The sequence below is a fragment of the Corylus avellana genome, chromosome ca4 (assembly GCF_901000735.1).
Source record: "Corylus avellana chromosome ca4, CavTom2PMs-1.0".
Taxonomy (NCBI): Eukaryota; Viridiplantae; Streptophyta; class Magnoliopsida; order Fagales; family Betulaceae; genus Corylus; species Corylus avellana.
In genome coordinates, this window is record NC_081544.1 from 23,234,528 (window position 1) to 23,260,388 (window position 25,861).

The 25,861-nt window shown below is 35.7% G+C and overlaps 2 protein-coding genes across 2 annotated transcripts; one reads left to right on the top strand and one right to left on the bottom strand.

Annotated features, from left to right (window-relative positions):
* Positions 1–208: 208 nt before the first annotated feature.
* Positions 209–6,570, bottom strand: LOC132177674 (serine/threonine-protein kinase STY13). Its single transcript, XM_059590100.1, has 6 exons — positions 5,191–6,570; positions 3,136–3,257; positions 2,635–2,843; positions 2,335–2,509; positions 1,706–1,840; positions 209–746 (listed from the first exon to the last, which is right to left on the bottom strand). The coding sequence occupies exons 1-6, from the start codon at positions 5,510–5,512 to the stop codon at positions 540–542; spliced, it is 1,170 nt and encodes a 389-aa protein (XP_059446083.1). The 5' UTR covers positions 5,513–6,570; the 3' UTR covers positions 209–539.
* Positions 6,571–18,188: 11,618 nt separating this feature from the next.
* On the top strand, positions 18,189–23,960 carry LOC132177538 (protein tesmin/TSO1-like CXC 2). The gene is made up of 10 exons (XM_059589905.1): positions 18,189–18,452; positions 19,613–19,773; positions 19,899–20,676; positions 21,008–21,492; positions 21,607–21,681; positions 22,474–22,654; positions 22,740–22,835; positions 22,914–22,980; positions 23,154–23,310; positions 23,400–23,960. The coding sequence occupies exons 1-10, from the start codon at positions 18,402–18,404 to the stop codon at positions 23,743–23,745; spliced, it is 2,397 nt and encodes a 798-aa protein (XP_059445888.1). The 5' UTR covers positions 18,189–18,401; the 3' UTR covers positions 23,746–23,960.
* The last annotated feature ends 1,901 nt before the right edge of the window (positions 23,961–25,861 follow it).

Below are 25,861 nucleotides of genomic sequence, written 5' to 3' on the forward strand. Positions count from 1 at the left end.
TCACTGTTCACCTGCTTTAATTCAAGGCCAGAGATTTTCATTTCCATTGCAGAGTGCAGAGGGAAGCTGCTTTGGTGGGCATAATGTTGTGACAAATGGGTCTCAGACAAAATGTATTTTAATAGAAAAGTAAAAAGTAATTTGGTTATCTAAATTTACATTGAAACTAAGGAAAGCTGCAGTGAGTACTTTGTCGAAGAAAAGCATAAATATCATAATATCTAAATATATTTATTCCTTGTGTCTGTACAAAGTTGATTTCCCAGGCAGGGATTGCCTAAGCTCTCTGTTACTTCCAACATCAAGACTCAAGAGTAATGAGTGACAACCATTATAGGTATAGCATGACTCTATCCCCAATACCAAACCCATAGCACAAACACAAATCACTTTGGAATACAATTTAATATAAATTCCCATAAACCTCAGTGACCAAAACAATTTTGCAGACCTAAAAATCAAATGAACGAACAGCTCCACCAATTTCTTCGTTTTTCCTGGCACAACTAATTCAACAAAGCACGCAAGTGCAAAAATGATCAGGGACCACGAGCAGGGGAAAAACAGAAGCAGCTCGGCGCTTGGTCTTCTGGTATCATCCCTCCTCCTTTGCTTGTATCAATTCCTTCTAACATTCGCACCACCTCATCCATTTCTGGACGTTTATCCGGATTTGCATCCCAGCATTTGCGCATGATATTTGCTATAGAACTTGGACAACATCTGGGAATTTCTGGGCGCAAGTTCTGTCAATAAAACCATGCAGTATGAAACTCCCTTGAAGATTGATAACAAATGTTATGGTATACATAAAGTTCAATATAGGGCTTTTGACATTTTGTGTTGGAGTGTCGGGTTCATGTAGGGTCGACTCACTGGTCAACCTGTTAAGGGTCAATTCTGACATGACCCAAACTCGATAACACAAAACTTTAACCTGCTAATTTCATGTTTGATTCATATCGGGTTTGTGGGTTGTGTCAAATATTGACAACCCTGCTTCAACTTTACCCAAGAGGAATCACTAGAAATGTATAAAAGATAAAAATAAGTTAATTAAATTATTAACAAAACTCATTTCTATTTGAAATTTTTAAGCATTAGTTATTTGAAACAAACAACAATAACTAACATCCTGTGAAAGTTAGACGGTTACAGTTCATGGATCGTTTCTATAGCAAGGTTAAAAGTACATGTGAAAACATCAAAAAATCAATAAATATGGATCAGAACATGATCCTTGTCCTCTGGTTAGCATATTCAGACTGATAGACTCCCCTCACACATGCCTGGTTAAAAATAATTATTCCTAATATAGAATCAATGTTTCAAATGGTCAGAGCTTAGAGCTGTAATAACTAATAAGCTTTGTTCGCATGTTAAAACCAAAAAGAGCTTTTGAAGGAAGGCCATACTTAAAAAATTTCAAATCCAAAACTTGCATTAGGCAAATAATGTGTACACAGTAGTTAAACTCAAAAACTTTCATTAGTCACATTATTTGTCAGTTCTAATGCTATTAAGAACAAAAAAAAGGATACCATAACCTACTGTCATCTAAAACCCACTAAATAAGTACAATGACAAAACAGTTACTTCAAGCCTTACTAAGTCACAACATTGCAAATAAAATAATATAAAACTGACAGCAGAGACTGCACAAATTTCTGTTGATAGATATCACTCATTCATCGTACAAACTGACCTGTCGAACAACCGCAGATGACACATCGGCGAAGCTAAGATCTGGGTAGGGCATATCACAGCAATAAATTTCCCATAAGCATATGCCAAAGCTGTACACGTCACATCTTCTATTATAAGGTTTACCATCAAGAACCTACATAAAGAACTTGTTAGTTTTATAGCCTACAGTCATAACCTAGGCATGTTATCTCATCCATTATCTACTAGAGGACCCCATATGTGCATGAGAGAGAGAGAGAGAGAGAGAAAGAACTTGAAATTCAAAAGGAGCCCAATAACGTAATGCTTTATTTTCTTGTTTCTTTTTTCTTTTCAATTTTGGTTTCCACCAAACAGAAATACTGACCCTGTGTGATCAAACAAATCAACTCCACCTCTTAAACAGGGAATATCTTTACCAATGATTAATTGCGAAGACATCATATAAATCAAGTTTTTTAAAAAAAGAACTTCTAAGTAAGTTTTTATATTCTCTTATTCTGGGTTCATGGAAAGCATTACAGTAGAAGAAAATTTCTATTCAGCGATCATGAGTGGATATTTGTCATAACATACAAGGTTGAATAGTTCACTATTTCTGCCCCACAAAAACATCTAAAGTTAACATATAAAGTTTTGGCATAATACCTCTGGGGCCATGTATCCAAGGGTACCGGTTTCACCAGTCATGTCCCTCGGATTCTGAGCTTCAACACGGGCAACACCAAAATCAGCAATTTTTAGAGTTCTTTGAGCATTGAGCAACATATTTTCTGTCTTTACATCACGATGTACAATACTCTTTGAGTGTAGATAGCTAAGACTGCAGATCATTGGAAGATGTTTAGCACTCATCAGTTTGTCAATTCAATTTACAAATCCTACTGACAAGGAAAAAATATTCATAATTTTTTTTCTACAACAATGTCAGAAAAATATGGAGCTTACCCTCTAGAGAGGTCCAAAGCAAGTTGTATCACAACCTTAAAGACAAGTTTCTTTCGCTTATTTCTTATCAAGAACTTTTTTAGTGTCCCACCAGGGAGATACTCCACAACTACACAACATGCCCTAGAAGGAAGGGAATTGTGACCATCAATTGAAGGGTTTTTAGAAGGTATCTTAAGATTTGAAGTTCCCATTGAAGCGCCAACAAACTGTAATCAAAATTTATAAAAAGAAAAAAAAAAATTACAATTGAAAAGATTTAGAAATACAATTAACTTCAAAAGTATGCGATATCAAATCAAGAAACTAAGATGATGCAACAGTATTATATCTTAGAAGGAATTAGGTAAGGGAAACGTTACAGACTTAGTGTCAAGATTTACAAGTTATAGAAAATGGAAATAGTGAAGTCTAAAGCAGCCACTTTTGAAACAAATGTCATTCATCATCGTGGAGATGTCAATAAATTAAACGTAACATGTTGTAGAATATGGGCTTTACTTTTGTAACGTTAGGATGGTCAAGCTTGTGCCAAACAGCAACCTCTTGGCGAAATGATGCCCGCAGAGCAGCAGTTTCAGCAGATGTGGCCATACCATCCTCCCCCCAGTCCAACAGCTTCACTATAATATTAAACGGGACAATTCTGTGAGAATTTGATATGAACATGAATCAAGTGTTACAAAACTACTAGTCTAGCTAATAAGAAGACATGGAAACAACTTAATAAGTAATCAATTTTATTAGTGAGCCTCCATAATTAGCAACCGTGAGATCTTATAAGCCAAGTCCTATCACAAACATTTTAATAATTATTAACTGTCTCCTGAATTACACACAATTTAAAATTCATTCTCAGTAATTTTAAAAGCATACTAACTTGTTTGCAAGTTTCTAATTAATTCCTAATATTTCAAGAACCAGGATATTTACTTCTTGAGTTAGGAACCTAAAGAATTTTAAAATCCTGGCTGGGAGACGTAGATTTGCTCAAAACTACAAATGATGCCAAGGACTCATTTATATGGCTGTGACATACACATAGTAACTAATTCAATTGATACTATATTGGCATCCGGATGAAAAATGCAATCAATAAAGTTGTCTGAGAGGAAATTTTAACGAACATGCAGTGCCAAAAAATATTACTTCTCTTGTCTGAATAACAGACAAACAGTTCAGTCCCCAAAAGGTTGTCCAATCTGTTTTGGTAGACATTACACATGGTTTCTCTGATGGAACCAGAATGTAAAATAAATGTTATACTCCCCAATATGTGTGATCAAAGATAGGAAATAAGCATGTGCATGCTTGCATGCATGCAGACAATGTTTGACAGACACACACAAGCATGATCTAACACACAAACAAAATTCTAATCTGTCAGAAGATTCTATAAATCGATAGAAAATTACTCCAAAAATCGATAGAAAGCAGACCAAGCTGTGCCAAAATAGGCTATAAGAAAACTTGCGACAAGACAAAATAGCAGTTCAATGTCCTTTGCAAAAACCATTGGTGGGATGATGTTGGTTCCTATGGAAATGATTTTTGATATGTGAAGGGTATGTGAGCTGGATAAACTGACGTTGAAGTAAGACCACTAGGTCTTCATCAATTCTGCAATGAAACTTACACGAGCAATAGTGTGACCTTAGAGCAGTTATAGCACTCTCAACCACAGAACCCGAAAGTAAGTAATTAGCATTAGTTAGGTGTTTTATTTTGTATACCTCCAGTGTACTAAGGGGTGCCTTACGCTTTTAATGAGATTGAATTATTACTTATAAAAAAAAGAGCATTAGTTAGGTCTTACTCCATCTTAATATCAAAATTTAAAAATATGACCATCTGTTAATCAATTTTAAACCTCGACACTAAAATCATTTTCATCATCAAAAGCACTCTCCATCCAAAAAGAGAATCAAAAATAAATTGGCAGACATACCATGAATTATGCAGAGCATTTTATGCCTCAAACGCCAATTAGGTTTGGTAGATCATATAATCAAGTTTTTCCCTACAAGTTTGATCCATGCCATTAAGCTTTTTTTTTTTTTTTTTTTTTCATATTAAAAAGAAAACAAATTAGATGATTCAAATGCTTAGATTTTCTTCTCATTTTCTCTAAGAAATCTCAATTCATCATGTGAAACGGACTCAGAGAGTGCAACTTAAGGGCTAATTATCAGAGTAGAAGTAATGATGACATGTAATATGGATCTGATACCAGAGTTATATATAGAGGACGTGTCCAGCTAATTCACATATTTTTTCCAGCACTCATGCTTGTAAAGCTAGAACACGATGACAGGAAAACGCAACATATCAATAGGCAATCCTAGCAAGATGTTCAAGCTTCAAAAATTACTACAATATCTCGGATTGGTCAAGCAGTATAAAAGAAACCTTTACAAGAATCCAAACAAACTATAAATTATAAACATCGTATTCTTATCAACATCTTCTCGAGAAACAGAGCAAAAAATCTTCTCGAGAAACAGAGCAAAAACAAAAATACAAATGAGGAGAAAAGAAAATAGACAGAGATACTACCTGCAACATCTTGGCTGTCATAAGTACCCCTGTATACAGTGCCATAGGTCCCATCAGCTATATTATATCTGATATCCAATTTAGATAAATCAATCTCCCAGTCTTCTTTGGACCTTTGGATGTCGATGTTGTTCGACCAAACCCGGTTCAGGTGCTTCTCCAGCTGCATATCCAAGCTTTTCAAATCAATTTTATCTGCTCGGATCATCATACCTTTACTACTAACACTTCCCGTACCCTTTACTTTTGAATTCTCTTCTTGATTGCCCACCTTCTTTTGTGTCTTAACACCTCCAACATCCTCAGACCTCAAATCCATCATAAATAAACCAAATTGGATACCTCAGCTACCCAATAAGAAGCCTTAAATTCCAAAGAAAAATAAAGAAATAGGACAAACCTAGATAAATTTTATGTACGTGCTATCTTAAGAAGTCATAATCAAAATAAATTCTAAAATTCTCATCATCATCAAAACGAGAAAGCTCACAAAAGCAAAATTTGCTAACCCTCCTCCTACCAAAAGTAGATTTTTCAGCAACAAATGTTTTCCAGATGAATAAAATAGGGGAAAAAACAACCCAATTGAAACCCAATCACAACAACCCAATTCCTAATCCAATATTGACCTGACAACCCAAAAATCAATATTTGGAAAAAGCCCACAAATATGGAAAAAAAAATAAATGGTAAGAAAGAAGAGCGCTCTAATCAATATTACCTAGGAAAAAAAAAACAAAACTAGCCCTTTCTAGTTCCAGAACCCCAGATTTCCTCATCGCCAACCACCTTTTTTTATTAATACATTTTTATAACTATCAACAAAAGTAAACTCTAAGAAAGCGACTCAATTCCCACCATTCTACGACCAAGACCGACGACCCAGAATTTAAAATTTTAAAAAATGCACACAAAACTTCAAGTACAATCCGAACCACATAAAATTTTATAATGACCACCAAGAACAAGCACGAATACAAAACCCAGAAACCCAAAAGCCCCAAACATATAGAGAGAGGGACGAAAAGATTGACTTGAACGTTATACAAATGGAATAATGACCAAATAGTCGGTGGAAAAAAAAGAAGCTTTTTTTGTGGGATTCAAAGGCAAAGTCATTGAAAGCAAAGAGAAAAGTCATCAGGGTCCCATGATTTCATCATCATCATCATCACCACCATCATTATCAGCTATTCCAAAGGCAAAGAGAGAGACAAATTTTCAACGAGGGTTCGGCTCAGAAAATAAAATGGGCATTAGGGTTTTTGTGGGTGAGAGAGAGGAAAGCCCGGGTTGCCTATAATATACAAGACAGAAGACAGAATCACAAGCTGTTTCAGAAATCCAAGGAAGGAATTGGAGCGTGTACAAGGAGCAAAACATAGTAAAGCTTTGTTCCTCGCCCTGTATTTTTAACGAATTTACCTGTATTTCTTCGATGGACCTTTGTGCCCTTTTCCATTACTCTAAATTTCATCACATTAACATAATAACATATATCTTCGATCTAGACCTTTTAGATAATAAAAACTCTTCAAATCTTATCATTATGTTTAATTGAATGGTTTTAAAACTTAGTATTTTAATATTTATATTTTTTAATTTGTATAATAAAATGATTAATTTTGAATTATTTAATTAAAAATAGTTATCAAGATTTGAAGAACATTATCAGGAATTATCCTAAAAATTTTAAATCATTAGATATTCGTGTAGTAATTACTAATTAGGATTCTGATCAAGAAAATTGAGAAGACCATTTATATATATATATATATATATATATATATATATATATCATGGAAAAATAATGGGCTGCACAATGTTTTTTATATGAACGAGAATGTTTAATTAGTTGATTAATTTGACTGGCTAAACATGTCATTAAATATTGATGCAAATTGCAAAGTATGTTTGACTTTTTTTTTTTCAAATCAAATGGATTATGAGAGGTGTGCTAATTAATATATGCTTAAGGGCTTCTTTTTTTTTTTTTTTGGTCCACCTTCCCTAATTTGGCATGTTATTTTAGCGAGTATGAGACATGTTAAAGGTCAAAGTCCAAATGGCATTTTTGTAAGGGACAATAATAGTGTTTAAAATTCCAATAATGGAGTGGGAAACGTTCCTTCCAAGGAAATCCTCAAAGTTCTTGATTCTTGGAGCCACCAAAGTGAATCCAGTTGGATTATGCCTAGATGCACGTACTTGATGCACTAATTATACCTAACAAATTCTCTGTATTTGTTTGGTACTTTACTTCAGGTATTGTCATGTATTTATGTTTCCTTTAAATTGGGTTTTTAAAAAATTTACGGTTAAATATTATTTCAGTACTTGTGGTTTGCACTAAAATTAAATAACTACCTAAGTTTTCAAAAATATCGCAAATGATACCTGTAGTAAATCAGTAAACCCACTAGTACTAAAAAGTGCCGTAAGGAGGACCGTCAGGAGGAGGGGGAGAACTTTTGCTCTCCCCCTCCTCCCTGATTTTCTTCACACCCCCCTTCTTTTGTTTTTAGAAAGCTCAGTTCAGATGCCGTCCACCGTCTTTGGTTGTGTTTTTTTTTTCGAGTTTTGACTGGGCTCTTGGATTGGACTTTTCAAAACTCAATCTATTTCCTTCCGTCATACCTACCTCGACACGCGCCCCACCACCACGCTCACTGGCTTCCAATAGCACTTTCGGCATCTTTGTTGGGCAACCACGCACCAATGCATGGTCTGTTGCGCTCCGGCTAGATTCTTTCCGCATCGTTCTATTGGTGCTTGTGGGCCTTTTATGTCTTTTGTGCTTCGGCCAGAATCTTCTAGCAGCTTCCCTCCTCTCCTCATTCCGATGATGCTGCTGGTTTGTAGGTTTTAATTGCTTTTTTTTTTTCTTTCCTTGTATTTTCATGTATGTTTTGTTGTCCTGGCCTTTGGGTTGAGGACGTGAATAATTTCCTGGCTTTCAGGTCTAGAAGGGAATAGTTTAGGTGTGGGTCTTTTGCTCATGCCTGGGAAATGTGCTACCTTTGCTAGAGTAGATCTGTTCTATAAGCTAAAGATTGGACAGGGTTTGCAGATGTTTAACGCCATAGATAGGATTTCAATTTAAGATCTGTATGTTTTTTATGTATGACGTGTAATCTTTTAGTTTCGGTTATACTCTTTCAGAATTATTTTGCCCTAAGATTGTAAAGAGCTCTTATGTTCTTGACTACTCTATCAATGGAATCAGAATGAATTTCCTTAAAAAAAAAAAGAAAAAAAAAAGAAAAGAAAAAGGTCAATAAATCTACTTGGTATCTCTGTCAAGGTTTCGTTAATTTTTTTAATGAAATGCCACATCACCCTTATACGTGGGCGCCACGTAGCATGGTACTTGAGTTTTTGGGTCTAAGTCATATTTTATTTTATTTAAAAAAAAAACATGAATTATATAATATAGAAAATTTGTAAGAATATTTAATATTTTTAGTGTGTTTTTACGCATCCTAATTTTGTTGTTAGTGATAGTATGGCTGCCATGGAAGAATATTCCAGTTAGCAAATGAACCCACGTGGAACAGACAAGTCGTTGGAGGGCCCCTGGCCAACAGGTGGATGGGTTAAGGCTAATTGGGATAAAAACAAAGAACAGATGGGAGTGGGAATTGTAGCGAGGGATTGGGGTGGCTTTGTCCTTGCCACTTGCTGCAAGGTGCATGTCTTACACGTCCAGGCATTTTAGAGCCAAATTCTGCAGAAGCAATGGGCCGGAGCTCTCTACACGGCCAGCTTTTGTCATGATATAATTGATATTGGTATATCAAACGTCATATTGGAAGGAGATGCAAAAGACAAAAGTTGGGGTGGATGCAATCTGCTCAACGGACACAAACATGACTCGACATGGATTATAATATAGAAAATTAGGAGGAATATTTAATATATTTAGTGTGACATCTATAATATTTCAATACAAATCAAACCCATATAATTTTGAACATTTGAAAAAATATATATAAGGAAAAATAAACTTTTTTTTTTTAATAAAAAATTGTTTCTATAGGTATACATGGTTTAAAATGAAAAGTATAAAGAAAAAAAAAATAGCCTTTTAAAAAAAATGGGCTATATGGCCCATAATGAGTAGTTAATTAATGTAATATGTTTTTAAAAAGATGATAAAAAGATAGTCCTTAGCCTAGATGGGTTGGCCTAGTGATGAAATGTATTACCACTTTCAAATATGAAGTGTTGATTAATGGTTCTCCTGAGGGTTATATTCAACCTAGTCGTGGTCTCCGACAAAGAGACATGTTATCCCCTTATTTATTTCTTTTATGTGCAGAAGCGTTGAGTTCCAAGATCCGGTGGATGGAACAAGAAGGCTCTTTCAAAGGGGTTCCTACATCTCCTAAAGGGCCACGACTAAGTCATTTATTTTTCGCGGACGATAGTCTTATTTTTTGTCGGGCCACGATACATGATTGGAGGATGTTAACAGAGATTTTAGACTGGTATGAAAAGGTGTCAGGCCAAAAGCTAAATAAAGAAAAAAACATCAATCTTCTTTAGTAGAAACACAAGCCAGAGGGATCAGAATCAACTTATTCAATTAGCTGGGGTCCTTACTACTCAAAGATATGACAAATATCTTGGTTTGCCAGCGTTGGTAGGGAAATCTCAGGTTAAAGAATTTCAAAGCATCACGGAGCGGGTTCGTAAATGGGTCAATGATTGGAAAGTGAAACTCTTGTCTCAAGCAGAAAAGGAGATCCTTTTGAAAGCTGTGATTCAAGACATCCCTACTTATAGTATGGGAATTTTCTTATTGCCCAAAAGTTTGTGTAAGGAGCTTAATACCATTATGCAAAGATTTTGGTGGGGCCATTCGGAAAATGTCAAGAAAATCCACTGGATGTGTTGGGAGAAAATGGGGAGATCCTAGACACAAGGGGGTATGGGGTTCCGTGATTTACAATGTTTCAACAAAGCCCTGTTAGCCAAACAATGTTGGCATTTATTTCATTACCCCCAGAGTTTGGCGGCACAAATTGTTAAGGCAAAATATTTTCCAAAACATTCTTTTTTAGAGGCGAAGTTGGGGAGTCGACCGTCGTTTGCATGGCGGAACTTACTTTCGGCTAAACCTTTGTTTAAGGAAGGAATGATTTGGAGGATAGGCAACGAGCAAAAAGTGAAGATATGGGGCGATAAATGGATTCCAAAACCGGTGTCTTATAAAATATAGTCTCCTTGTCGGCAATTGGAGCAAAATGCTTTAGTAGCTGAGCTTATTGATAGGAATACAGGTTATTGGAATTATGCTCTTATTCATAGCATCTTTTGGAAAGAGGAAGCTGAATTAATCTGTAACCTTCCAATAAGCCGTTATGGTCAAAGGGATAAGTTGATATGGAGGTCGACTCCTACAGGGGTGTTTACGGTGCGTAGTGCTTATTATTTGGAGAAGGGGAGCATGGATACTATGGATGGGGAAGGATCCACTCATTATGGGGTTTCTAAGGTTTGGAAAAAGTTGTGGGCTATTAAGGCACCTAATGCTACAAAAGTATTTATCTGGAGGGCATGTAATAACATTCTCCCAACAAAGGAGAACCTCAAGCGGAGAGGGGTAATCAGAGACGACATGTGCCCCATTTGCACGCTAGAGGTAGAATTTGTTGTTCATGCCTTATGGGCATGTCCAGGTGCCCAAGATGTTTGGGCAGGCAGTAAGAGATGGATTCAGAAGTGCCATAGTGCAGGAGCTAACTTTTTTGAAGTCCTAGAATTTTTGATGTTGCGAAGCAGTGACAAAGACATGGCTGTGATAGCAACAGTGGCCCAAGAAATTTGGTATTGTCGGAATACTGTGGTCCATGGTGGAAACTTTACTCATCCGAACGTCCTTGTAAGAGAAGCGGAGGAGCTAGTAGCCCAATATTGGAACCAAAATGAAAACATGTCGACAGAAATTACTTCTACACCATTTGTCCCAAGCCGGTTGCAGTGGAAGAGTCCGGATATAGGTTGGCTTAAAGCCAACTAGGACGTGGCTCTTAATTTGGAGAGACAACGAGTGGGAATTGGGGTGGTTATAAGAGATACTACAGGGAGGGTATATGCGGCCCTTAGTCGTTCAATGGAGGCATGGCCGGTGCCGATCATAGCTGAAGCAATGGGGGCACTGCAAGCGTTAGAATTCTGCCAGGATCTGGGCATTACAGAATTATTTTTAGAGGGAGATTCTTTACAGGTGACCCAAGCAATTAATTCTATGGATGATCAATGGCTCCGGTTTGGACAGATTATTGGAGATATTTAGGTAATGCTTTTACAATTCCATAACTGGAAGGTCGCTCATGTGAAAAGGGAAGCAAATTTTGCAGCCCACGGTCTAGCGAAGGTAGCGGCGCAAGAACCTACGGAGAAAGTATGGAGGGACGAGATCCCTTTGTGTAGTTCTGATGTAGTTCTTTTATAGCAAATTGCTCTTGTTGTTTAGAGTGTTATACTCTAGATTTTTCAGATATGAATGAAAAGAGTCTCTATTCAAAAAAAAAAATAAATAAATAAAAAAATAGTCCTTAGCATTACTCTTCTAAATGTTGTCTTTATATAGTTTTGGAAAGTAATAAATTCTGAGATACATTAAAATTTTGAACTTAATGAAATCACATATAAGGAAACTTATTGAAATATAATTAAATGTTCTTAATTAAGCTAATTTAATGAGCCGTTCACTCTTAAAAAATTGATTCAAAAATTATGCCTTAAAAAACTGGTTTAGCCTTTTAAAAAAATGGGTTCACGCCATATGTCATAATTCTAGACTATCTCTAAAGAGTGATTCGACTATTATATGTATATATGTGTATGTGTGCGCACGATATGAATCGAGGAATATACATGAATTTGATTGCTTTATATTGATGTTTAATGGCTGTTTTATTGCATGGGGTTTTAATATTGATGAAATTGACAAGTGGGGATTGTGGGTTTTGGTTATTGGAAGCTTGGCTAGTTGAGGATGTTATGTTTTGATAATGGGATGTTAAGGAGAGTTTTATATAGGGAGGATTGATGAGGATTAAGCCCTCCATAATGGCAGGTTGTGCAAGGGTCCCTATATGGCTTAAACTAGTATGGATTTAAAGGGTGAATATGGGTTTTGCTCACTTTTTTTGTTTTGAGTTTTAATTAGTGGACATTAAGCTATTTGATGATGGACCCACTAATATTAAGTTTTTTTTTTTTTTTTTTTCTTTTCTTTTTTTCTTTGAGTTGTAAGCTACACTTACTTAGTGGGTTTTGAACACACCCTCAGCTTCCATCCCATTTTGAGCTAGATCGCTAAAGGCTCGTTGGAGCCACCATGGGCTTAGCAAAAACAATGGATATAAGAAGAAAAATCCCACATTTACTTGCTGCAATGTGAGTGGCATGCCCAACAATTTCGTTTTCCTGTAAGAACTTATATAACTTTCTCATAAGGCGAGTGAGCCTTATGAGATCTTGGTAGTTGAGGATCTAGCTACGAATGGGCCCCTGAGGTAGATGGCCAAATGGGCCCAGTAAGACTGGGTCCACGACACAAAATTGTGGTCATACAATGAATGTCTATTGTTTTGGTTACTTGGAACAAAATGGCACAAAATTATGATATAGTTATTGCAGGGATTGTGAAAAGTAATGGTATAAAGTCACAGTTCCAACAATATTGGTCGGAAGGTACAACAACATCATACAAGCCTGCCACATATAATAAGATATTTTCAGGATTTTGGTAACAAATATATAAGAATTTGTTCACTTCATGCTGATGGATTATATTAATAACATATACTTCAAGTTATAACTCTCTTCCATATGGCTTATCCATACTCATAACCTTCTTACGGTAAGATTGGCGTGTTCCTTGAGACATATGGTACAACATTAATGCCCCAATAAAGTGCAATAGCCCACGATCGCTAGTTGTCCGACCGAATTCGACCCCAAGTGATCGATCCACATAACTAGCAATGCTACAGGGTGTAATTGTCATTTGTAAATGGTTGCGTCGATCACAATAACTCGTCACTGAAAGAAAAGTCATATAGAAGGCCACTATGTTCAAGAGTATGATCTATAAAGGAAAAACATTCATTTTGAAAATTAGAGAGGAGATAGTTTGTTTATATAGAAAGAATATGACTTAATTCCCTTTTCCCCGTCTCCTGCTCTGATTCTATATATAAATATGACTATCGGAGAATATAGCATTTGAAAATATGATAGTTGGAAAAGAAATTATAAATAAAGAATATTTAAATGGTATAAAGAAAGAATATAAAATCTATTATAGAGTGCATTTGAATATCGAAGTAAAAAATAGTTTGATACTTTAAATTTGAAATTAAATTTAGGAAAATCATTTTGAGTACTTAAGCCCATAAAGAGGATAGGTTGGTTTATTTCTCTATGATCAGTTATGAACTCTCTATACCATATCCATGAGGTTGGTAGCAAAAACAAACAAACAACACCTATGAATTATTATCCTGTTAATGGTTTTGTTTTGTTTTATTTTATTTTTTCCAATCAAATTAACAGAAAACTTCATCCATTAAAGATCTGAATGCTGTGAAGAAATATATTTATATCATTATATGCATCTTTTGACAGTGCTGTTGCCTGAGCTTCTTTTTTCATGCTTTTGAAAAGCAATGCCTGCACCTGATTCACTTTGTGTATGGAAATCCTACCTCTTTTGCAAAGTAAAGTGGCCACCACTTTCTTTTATACAATTATGCATATTGAGAGTGACCTACCTGCTGTTCCTTTTCCCTCTCTCTCTCTCTCTCTCTCTCTCTCGTTGGGCTCTGTTTGGTCAATTTGAATTAGATTAAGGCTATTGGACTTTCAGACACCACACCATGCCTCTAAAGCAACACATGGAGTGGATTGGTTGGGAATGTTGACTTTTGATCAAACTGGCTATTGATCTCTTGTAATTCAAATCATCTTTTATTTATGGTTTCAACGATGATGGACAAGGATTTCTACCTCTAGAGGAGGCTTTTGGAAGTGGGAGTTTGCTGCAAGAGGAGTGCTTTCTTCTAGACTAGTTCTCAAATTACGTACATTTTTAATTCTCAAATCCGACACAATTTTTTCTACTATAAGATGCAATTTAAAAAACAAACTACACATGATAAATTTGAGTGGAACAAAAACTTGAAATATTCACGATACTCTTAAAACTACTTTCATCTTTATATCACGTCACAACTAAAAAGCAAATATTACTCTCTAAAAAAAACATTCTCAAACGAACCCGCCATAGTTTGAGAATGGCACCTTTTTCTTAGGACAGGAAAACAATAAACTAGTGTAAGTTCTCAACCACCATGGCACCCCAAATCATGCATATTTAAAGACCTGAGAGGACTTGGCTCTTTGTGACTAAAAAAACAGAAGCCAGAGACACAAATTGCCTCTACATGTTTATCATAGAATAGGGATCCATAATCCATTGAGCAACATAACAAAGAAAAAAACAAAACCCTCTTGCCAAATCCCAAAAGCCACAACATTACCAAATGCCAACCCCCAAAAATCTGTGTGTAATATCTCCACCAGTGCTTCAATTCTGGCCCTTCTTTTGGCCCCTTGTGAGTAGCAAGGCGGCAAGAAGAGCATCCCTGGAATTAAGAAATAAGAATTATTAAGACTCCTAAGCACTTGGGTCAACTACACTTTTATTCTATTAATCCACAGTCTGACATCCACAAAAAGACTTTACCCAATTTCTATGATTATCAAACATAAACATTTCGTTGATTTTCTTGTAAGCTTTGTTTACCGAGGTCTCCGTATGTTTAGGGTAACCTCGTTGACCTCCGTATGTTTAGGGTAATCTTTTTATAACGTTGAAAAAGAGAAGTGTTAGGAAACTAAACAAATAAACTTAAAAAAAAATTTAACCTAACGTGACAGATGGTGAGTGACAAGTAAAGGAAAGCGAATTGTATTTTTTTTAAAAAAAAATTTAAAAACTCTAGCCATATCAGTTTAGAAATTTTTCTAGATTAATTTATTTGTCTCTCTAGCACTTTTGATCAAAAAAATTATGCCAAAAAACAAAAAATATATAAATTGGTGAAATTGTCATGTGCCACGTGGTTGAGTACGCATGAAGTGGACACTATGATTGTGCATCAAGTATCAACTTTTTTAATTTTTTTTTTTAATTTTTGGGTGTGCCTGAGAATGATGTGGGAAAGTTGGGAAAGAACAAAAGGAGTGATTATTTTGGTGGAAGTGCTGCTGCTGCCAGCGGTGGTGGGTGAGTCATTCATGTGAGTCCGTGAGTGTGACACCGTTCTTTATGCCCAAAGGGCGTGATGATGATGGATGGAGGAATTATCAGACCGTACACGTGTCGTCGTGACTCGTTAATCGATGTCGATCCCTGGGTGGGGTCTACCCAGGAGGATTTAAAACTTTGATGTGAAGAGCCAACGACAACGTCCTATCTCAGTGTTGCCTTGTGTCCGCGGATATGAATATAAAAATATGCGGAATTTGAGCGCTACGAATTGGGTCTATTTCTTTCTTTTTATTTTTTATTTTTTTATGGGTCTATTTCTTGATAACATCAGATGAGAGAGGTTTTATTTTTACTATATTAACAATGTGGTATCCAAAATTGCCATTGAATTCAAATTTCAATAATGTTTCGTCTAAAATTTAATGGTAATTTTAAATACTACGTCAAGGACTATACACATGAAAGTGTAGGAGTAAGAATGTGTGTAACATTTTTTCTTCGAGCATATTAGCATCTAAAGGAAGGATGTCAATTTTTGACATGGCCTGCGAATCTGATACGAATTCAGCACGAAATTGGTTGGTTAAGATTGAAATATTTAACCCGTATAATTAAATATATCAGGCTATAGTTGACTTATAAAGTCTTATATTCATGCTTTAATACGACCTGAATTTGACCCACAAATTTGACACAAACCAAACATAGAATTAACAAATTAAAATTAATAAATCTGATTTATTTAATTAAATTAGTTGGCATATATAATCTTATCAAGACACTTCAAAGTGATAGACAAAGACAAACGATTACCCTTAATATATATATATATATATATATATATATATATGGTTTATTATATTGTATTGATGTAAGCAATAGGTCATCTATATATATATATATATATATATATAGGTGAAACATCGAGTGCCAGTAGTACTGGTGGATCTCAAACCTAGCTTAGAATCTACTTTTCAAAAGCAGCCGCGCGCCAAAACTCACAAAGACCATGTTGTCATTATGTCACTCACGTGAAAAATCAACGGTAGGTGCCATATTAGATAGTGAGATAAATTCATTCAACACCAAGGACAAAACAAAAGTGATCAAATTTTGTGCTGAATCACACATTCTTTAACGTACCCATCTAACATATTTATGATATAATATATTTATGCAACTTTGGGTTAAAAGAAGGACAAAGTGTTTTTTCAAACTGGGTTGAAAAAATTTTTTTCAACTTAATCTATAAAAATGACATGTGTCCCTTGAACATGTGAGATGCACATATTTTTTTTAATAGTAGGAATAAAATTAGAATAAATTTTATTAAAAACTTATGTGCATCTCACATGTTATTAAAAAAAAAAAAAAAAAAAAACACATGTCATTTTTATAGACTAAGTTGAAGAAAATTCTTCTAACCCAGTTTGGAAGAAAACTTTGTCCTTCAAAGAATGGAATAGGCGTTTAGCCATGTAGGGCTCGTTTACTCAAAACTACTTTTACTTTCGTATCACATTACAACAAAAAGGCAAAGTATACTCTCTAAAATACATTATTATTATCAAACGAGCCCAGTAATATTTCCCTCCTATAAATTCATGGATATGTTTGGGAATGAGTAATGTTACGGATTATTTTTTTATCCTTCCAAAATTGATGTGACTTTTAAAATCATCATTAGATCAAAATTCAATAGTAATCTATCCCAAATTTAAGAGTGATTTTAAAAGCCACATCAACTTAAAAAATATAAAAAAATAGTTTTTAACATTACTCATTTAGGAAGACATAATTACTATTTTCACACTACATATTACTGTTTTTAGCATATATATGTACAGTGGATTCCATATGAATCTATAATGAATAAGCAATTTCTGATGATGACATTTTCACAATAATATCATGAAGAACATATTACTTAATGCTGTAATTTTTTATTTATTACAATATAAATGTCACCTCCACACATTTAGGCCATAAATAATTGATGTTTAGACGTTATGGTACCTACCTACTTTGCCTCATTAATCATTATCAACGGTTTTAGCATCTTTAGCAATTTTCAATTATGGACAATAAACCTCCTTGATTTATATTTAATTAATTGTCTTCAATTTTCATTGTCGTTTTGGAGGTTAATAGCAGCTGGGAGAGCAATCTAATTTTAAGGGGAATTTTTTTTTTTAATTATATTGGATCACATTAATTAGAAGCTTCTGGCCAGCAATGAAAGCTAGCTGGTGACACTAATGTTCTGTATATTCAATAGTCCAACACTGCAGGAAATGGTGGATGCAACCAATAAAATACCCATAAAAGCTCCAAATTTATTGGTTTATCTGATTAATGATTATCATACACTGTTGACAGGGGCCAAATTAATGAAATTATCAATGTAAAAAAGTTAAAAATGGAAATAGAAAGGAAGCGTAGGGGGAACTTGTACAGATAGCCGAAAACGGAGGGGTCTATTTTGGAGAAAGAGGAAAGTTGGAAGATCCGGACAAGAGGATCAAACAGCAATTCAAGTATACGTTACACTTTGCCTAGGAAAAAAAGAAAGTGAACGTTACTCCTATAAGAAAAAGCTATGGGTTTGGCTTAGAATACTACACACCATTACTATTTTTACTAGCCAAAAGAGAGGACGCATGGTCCCTTTAATAATAGACAAAGAGCTGTGGGGGAGTGTGTGTGTGTGGGAGTGGGAGGGGGGGTTTCCGTGGTAGGGTCGGGTTATCCCTACGAGAAAATCTATTCTTACTCTCAACTTCCCGCTTCTTCTTGAATCTCATCAGCTAAAAAGTCATGGAAAGAGAAGGAAAGTGAGAGAAAGTACAGAGAGAGAGAGAGAGAGAGAGAGGGAGGGAGAGTAGGAGTAGAGGAATGTGGAGGAGCTTCTTCTCTAGACATGGACACTCCAGAGAGGAACCAGATCGGCGCTCCCATCTCTAAGTTCGAGGTAAGATGCAGTGACCCATTTGATTTTTGTTTTTTGTTCTTTGAGTGGTTTGAAGAATTGGTTTTTATTTTGTGGGTTTCTTGGTGATGACAAGCTTGTACATTTTTTAGGAGGTTGACTTGGTTTTTTCAGATTTGGTTGCTTTTTGTGAATTGGGTTTTGTTTTGTGGATTTCTTGGTGATCGAAAGCTTGTGCATTTTTTATGTTGACTTGGTTTCTCTACTTGGTCCCTCTGCATCACTGCATGTGCTTGATTTGGTTTCTGAGTGAAATTAAGAATTTTGTCAGTCGAATTGGGTGTTTTTGTTTTAATTTAAAGTGATGAGTATCATGATTTTGTTTTCAAAGTTGGTTCTTGACTTTCTTTTTTGGGTTACGCTTTTTGGAAAATTTGTATTTGAATTTAGTTCCATATGGCTTAGATCTCCAAGTTCGGTTCAGTTTTTGCAATTCTAACGGTCATTTGGTTGATTTTTGGTTTCTGGGTTGTTTTATGCTTTTGAAGTTTGGTTGCTGGAAGCTCTAGAAAGATAATTCACTTGTAAAACTTTTTTTCTTTTTCTTTTTTTTTTTTTTTTGGTAATTTGCAAGGGTGTATGTTTTATTTAGGTTGAATATATCACGAATACTGTTTTTTTTTTTTTTTTGGTCAGATTTAATTCATTATCCCTTCTGGAAAAAAGAACAAAAAAAAAATCATATTCTAAGAAGGATTTGAGGTTGTATGAGAGAAGGATCTGGTGGCAATGTAGTTCTAGTGAATCTATTACTAAGTTTTATTCGTGTGTGTAGCACTCATGGAAACTCCTGTAAGTTTGACTAAATTTTCATCTTTTCTGGCCCCAGATTTACTGTTAACACTCATTGTCCTAAAATTTTCCATCTAGCTAATAATTGGTTTTCTACAATATAGATGTAAAACTTGTACATCTATATATTTGTTTCTTTTTTCTAGTCTCCTTTTACTTTTTGATGGGACTGTTTCTGATGTTTATACGTCTCAAGGATATCTGATTTAGATAAAAAGGTGTTTGTTAGGTAATAATGGTATGCTTGTGGACATTTTAATGTCTATTTTTTAAAATTTGAATTGATTTGCTTTCTCTATTTACTTCTCTGTTTCATGCTCTTAAAAATGTTCTTTTTCCACTGCATGCAGGATTCCCCTGTCTTCAACTATATCAACAGTCTTTCTCCTATCAAGCCAGTCCAGTCCATACATATTACTCATACCTTCAACCCGCTTAATTTTGCATCTCTTCCATCTGTTTTTACTTCACCCCATGTCAATTCTCACAAGGACTCTAGGTTCTTAAAAAGGTGAGTTTTTCTTACATCTTTCATTTCTTATTGTCTTAGTTTATTATTCCTACAAATTATAAGTGATATTATCTGGATTTATTTGTTATTCACCTTTTTCTTTATGTTAATAATTCTTATTTCAGATACAACTGCCTAGATCCATCAAAATCTGAGTTTTCTTCTGAAAATGGGAATAAAGTCTGTACGAATGAAGGAATTGATACAGATGTGGCTCAGTTGTATGATAACTCAGCTGAGCTACAGGAAAATTTTGATTCAGGGGTTTCCATTGGAGAATCTTCTGTTGAGCCATCTACTGAACATTCAAAGTTTGCAATTGAGCTGCCAGGTATCTTAAAATATGATTGTGGTAGCCCTGAGTGTGATCCAACACTTCATTGTGGTAATGAGGCAGGTTGTGTGTTGAAATTGTCTGGAAAGTCGGTGTCACTTATTCAATATGGTCAAGAGGTCACTTTAAATGGTTCACCTGAAGGTGAAGTGCATCTATCTGAGATGTGCCGAGTTGACCAAAAGAAAGGAGTGGAATGTGATTGGGAGAGTTTGATTTCTGATGCCACTGATATACTAATCTTCAATTCTCCAAATGAGTCAGAGGCTTTTAAGGGGCTAATTCAGAAATCAATGGACCCCATGACAAGATGTTGTACTTCTGTTGTGTCACAACTTTCTCGAAATGACATTGATAATATGCAGACCATGCAAATTGTTGATCCAGTTGGTTCTAGTGAGCAACATGAGATAAACGATCCTTCTGCTGAACATGAAGAATCCGGTGAGCTTCAGGAAATTGACCAGACACAGGACTACCCTGCTGATACTAATCTGAATAGTATGTCTAGCAGCATGAGTGAGAAAATGGATGGTGAAGTGGGAACCTGCATTCCATATGCGTCTAAGGTAAATGACACCACTAGGGTCTATTGCCAACTTATGCAGCATTAGTTGCATAGGTGCAGAATGCATTTAGTAGCCTAAACTTGTAGGTTGTTTGTTCTCTCTCTCTCTCTCTACATACATGGATTTATGTATGTATACTTTCCAGTTTGAAATCAATTTGAAGTTGCAGTATAACTAACCTTTACACTAATATATATATGCTAGTTTTAAATACTAATCAATCCTTTTTGTTGTTGCCCCATTCATATTATCTTATAGCTGTTAATATATTATGTTAAAAATGTAGTTTGGTTGGCCTAATAACACATACATTTGCTTTGTCTGTGTATAGTCTCTCTCTAATTTGCACCGTGGTGTGCGAAGGCGCTGCCTTGATTTTAATGCGGCTGGAGCTCGTAGAAAGAACTTAGGTGATGGTTCAAATTGTAGTTCTTCTATCCTGTCACCATTGGATGAGAAGATTGCCAGTCATGATAAGCAGCTGGTCCCAATTAAACCTAGTGGAGATTCCTCTCGGTGCATGCTACCGGGAATTGGTTTGCACTTAAATGCTCTGGCAACAACTTCAAAGGATCACAAAAATGTCAAGCTTGAAAATTTGTCGTCAGGAAGACAATTATATTTGCCCAGCTCCACTGCTTCCTTTCCCTCCCCTACAGACAGTCAAGAACCTCTAAATAAATCCTTAACGTCAGCCTCTTCTGAAAGAGACGCAGATCTTCCTGAAAGTGGGGTTTCTCATGTGGAAGATGCTTCTCAGGCAGCTTTATATTTAATTAGTGACGACTTCAGTCAGAATAGCCCCAAAAAGAAGAGGCATGTGAAACTAAGTATATATTATTCATTTTCATTTTGTGTTTATTATTGTATATTTTATCTCCCTTTTGGTTTCTTTATTTGTTTTCTGATAATTCTGAATGGGATTTGCAGGCGTAGGTTGGAGCATGCTGGAGAAAGTGAGTCCTGCAAGCGTTGTAACTGTAAGAAATCCAAGTGTTTGAAACTGTAAGTTTCGACGTTTTCTCTATTTATTAAAATTAAATCTGGAACCTAAGATGTACCATACTTGTTGATCACTTGTAGCCAGACTAGACTTTCATTTTTAAGTCCAAGTGCATCTGATAGGTTAATCTTGTTTCTTTGTTGATTATCAAGGTGAGAAATGCTGTCTAAATTGATAATATACCAATTTAGTAAGTTCTTGATGATGGTATGATTTACTACTAAACCTGGGCCTGAGGGGCGGTCCTGTTCACTAAATTAATAACCTTGACATCTGCCCAAATGCCCAGGTCAAAAATTGGGCTATAGAGGCCTCAGATACCAGAAAAGGGCATACTTGTGGCTTAATATGCTTGGACGAAGTTGATTTGTTTTGAACAAAGAAGATCAAGTGGGAAAAAAAAAAAAAAAGGGAGTTGACCAATGAGGCAAAGTGGTGGAGACTAAGGGTTCTCTTTCAACTATGTAAATCGAAATTAAAGGTTTTGTCATAATAAATGAACTCCCTGAATACCCTTGTTTCCATTACTTCTTTTCTACTGGTGTGAATATTTCCCACATGCCCAGCTTGACCTATGTGTCATTGGAGTATGTAATTAGAACTGCCTCCACTAACTTATCCGTAGCCATTGTAGCCATTTCCTCTCACATCTTTCTTCTATTTCCAGTCGTGTTGTTTATATATTTGCATTCAGTAGGATTGTGTGAATATATGCATGTATAATTGTTTTGGGTAGGTTTCTATATTTTACATGTCATGCTTAGCTATTTTGCTCTTCATACTTTTCCATGCAGGTACTGTGAATGCTTTGCTGCCGGTGTATACTGCATAGAGCCATGTTCATGTCTAGAATGCTTCAACAAGCCTATTCATGAAGATACTGTTCTTGCAACTCGCAAGCAGATTGAATCTCGTAACCCTCTTGCATTTGCTCCAAAAGTGATCAGGAACTCTGATTCTGTAGCTGAAATTGGGGTTAGATAATAAGCCTGACCTTACACTTAACTTGATAAGCAAGTTGGTCTGCAATTTAACCTGCTAAAGTTGTTTTCGCTTGCAGGAGGAATCTAGTAAAACCCCAGCTTCAGCACGGCATAAAAGGGGATGCAACTGCAAGAAATCAAACTGCCTCAAGAAATACTGCGAATGCTATCAGGTTTGTCCCCTCGGCAGGGTCTGTTTGCTCTTAATGCCTTATCTAATCTAATTCACAAATGGTTCTTTTCTTTTGCAGGGTGGCGTTGGATGCTCCATCGGCTGCAGATGTGAAGGTTGTAAGAATGCATTTGGAAGAAAGGATGGTGAGTCCGTACCTTAGTGCATATTGCTACTACAACCATCAAATATTGTTTTTCATAATTATTTCTATATTTTCTTTTAGTGTTTTCATCAAAATCATGTAATTGTGCGTGCTGATATTGTTTGAGCTTTAAATGTTCATGTCCTCAGTTTTTTCTTTTCTTTTGAAATTCAGGATCCACTCCAATAGGCGCAGAAGTTGAACAAGAAGAAGAAACAGAAGCATGTGAAAATAGTGCGGTGGACAAGGCTTTACAGAAGTCTGAAATTCAAAATAATGAAGAGCAGAATCCAGCTTCTGCTCTTCCAAGAACTCCATTACGGCTTAGCAGGTTTAATCTTTGAACATTTTTTTTTTTTTTTTGGCTAATGAATTTCACATTCAATTTGAATAGATCTAAAATGATAATTTTGTGTGCAGACCGTTGGTTCCATTGCCATTTTCATCACATGGCAAACTGCAAAGACCGTTTCTTACTGTGGGATCCTCTTCTGGATTGTTTACCAGCCAAAAACTTGGAAAGCCAAATATTCTCCGATCTCTACCCAAGTTTGAGAAGCATTTCCAAACCACTCCAGAAGATGAAATGCCAGAGATTCTCCGCAGCAATTGCTCTCCTAACACTGGCATCAAGTCTGCTTCTCCCAACAGTAAGAGGGTCTCTCCTCCTCACAGCAACTTCGGGTCATCTCCTAGTCGAAGGAGCGGCCGGAAGTTGATATTACAATCTATTCCTTCGTTTCCTTCTCTCACACCCCAGCACTAAAATGCTGGTTTTGCTATAAATCTCAAATTATATTCTCCTAATCTTCACTCTGTTGAAAAATATGTTGTTGAGTTCATGCCATTTGAGCTTGCCTTGTGTACCCGTGTAATAATATGGTATCTTGCCCCCATAATGTATACTTGTCTTGTATAATATGATATTTTAGTTAAGTGGTTTTGTTTCTCCACGCTTAATCTGGTATATTGTTTCAACTATCTCTCCATCTTTATGGGATTTCATGAGCATTGCTTAAAAGTTTCTTACACCCCCTCCTCATCCTAATTGGTTGTGTATGTTTTGAATAATTATGTATAATGTTGGAAGCCACCTTAGAGTTATGGCCCTTATGGGCAATGAAATATCATGAAGTGAAGGAATTCTAAATAGACAAAAATTTCGTCCAAACCAGTTTGAAGGAAATATTCTCCAACCCATTTAAAATATTGCCAAGTGTCTAATCATTTAAAATACACATTAAATTCTTGACGTCATTAATAGCAGTATACTAACTTAAACTAAATTTAATGTGCATTTTAAATGTTTATAGACATTTGACATTATTTTAAATAAGTTTAGGGATATTTCCTTCAGACTGGTTTGGAGGAAATTTTTGTTCATCCTAAATATGGCTCAGCGTTTTGCATATGCCAGAACATTTTCCTCATGCAATTAATGATGCCATTGTCTATTACAATAGGTGAATTAACACTAATGAGTCATGTAGGTTTCCTGTGGTTTATTTTTCCTTTTCTAATCTTCCATATTTTTTTGTATTTTGCCATAACAGTTTGACACTTCTCACACACGTCGGGCATTGGAAAACCACCTAAAGTGATGTTTCCTCGTCCCGAATGGAAAATGGCCTACTTATATGACCAACCATGAGGAAGAAGGTGATTCGGATCAGTAACTTTTGTTTCATAAGGCGTTCACGAGCTACCTTGGAGAGCAAGCCTTTAAGTTGAAGTTGCATCAATTCAAACATGGTCTGAGGCCAACTTGAAACCAAAAACACAGCAAACTAAAACGTATGAGAGACCATGTGAGGTGAGGCCCAAACCACAACAAAAACGAAAACCCAAACATGGAATTGTGCCATAAATGACAAAACAATAATATGCCAATACACAACAATTGAAACCCATCCTCCCATCATAAATTTGGACCCATTTTCATGTTTTTTTCTAAATGCCAAACCTCCACACCTAAATCATAGCCAATTGAAATAAAGTTACAAATAGCCTGCACATGGGTGAGAGTTGTATGGAGATTGAAGAGTGTTGTCTCTTTCTTTTCAGCATGGCAATTTTATAGGGGAAAACATATTGCCCTTTTCATCATTTTCCCCTTTTCACTTTCTCGGAGAAAGCCCAGAAAAATCCATAATAGTGTCGGTCGTCAACTTTTCAGAGTCTTTAACTTGAACATGGTGGTGGCATAGCTGGCTTTGACACTAAAAAACGAAAACGCAATCTGAATTCTATCTTTCGGCTGGGTCCATTGGATCTCTCTCCCCATTGCTTTTTGGCCACTTTGAAGACAACTTATCATTGTGGTTGTTGGGAGGTATCTTAGTTGCGTAAGTGTCAATTAAGGGTGGTAGATATTGGGGGGGCTATGGTGTTCCCCAAACAACATCCCTTCAATCACTCCTCTTGAAGTTTTCAGCAATTTTGCTCAAACGATAAATGTGAAAGAACTCTTACAAAATTTATCAGTCTGAACAAGTTTCGAACAGTCTGCTCACTTGTTCGAGAAAATAAATCCCATAAAAACTCTCTTATATTTATAACAAATTGCTGAAATTTGACTCTCAACTACTTTTTCCCACCCAATTATTTTAGGTAGAGAGAGTGGGAGTGAGAGATATATATCACATCATATGGGTGGGCCAGTTGAGTTACAGTTCTAGTAGCTTAAAAGCAATTAAGCATAGGTGGGCCGGTGGCAAGTGAAACATCAATTCAATACTACTTGGAGAAAGAAAGAAAGAAAGAAAGAAAGAAAGAGCAAAAAATGAAACAGGCAACATCTTTTAGCCACTCAAGTTTGTTGGTTGCTAATTATTAAGAGTTTTTATTTATGAGGTATGTACAGTATATTCATTCTTAACAAA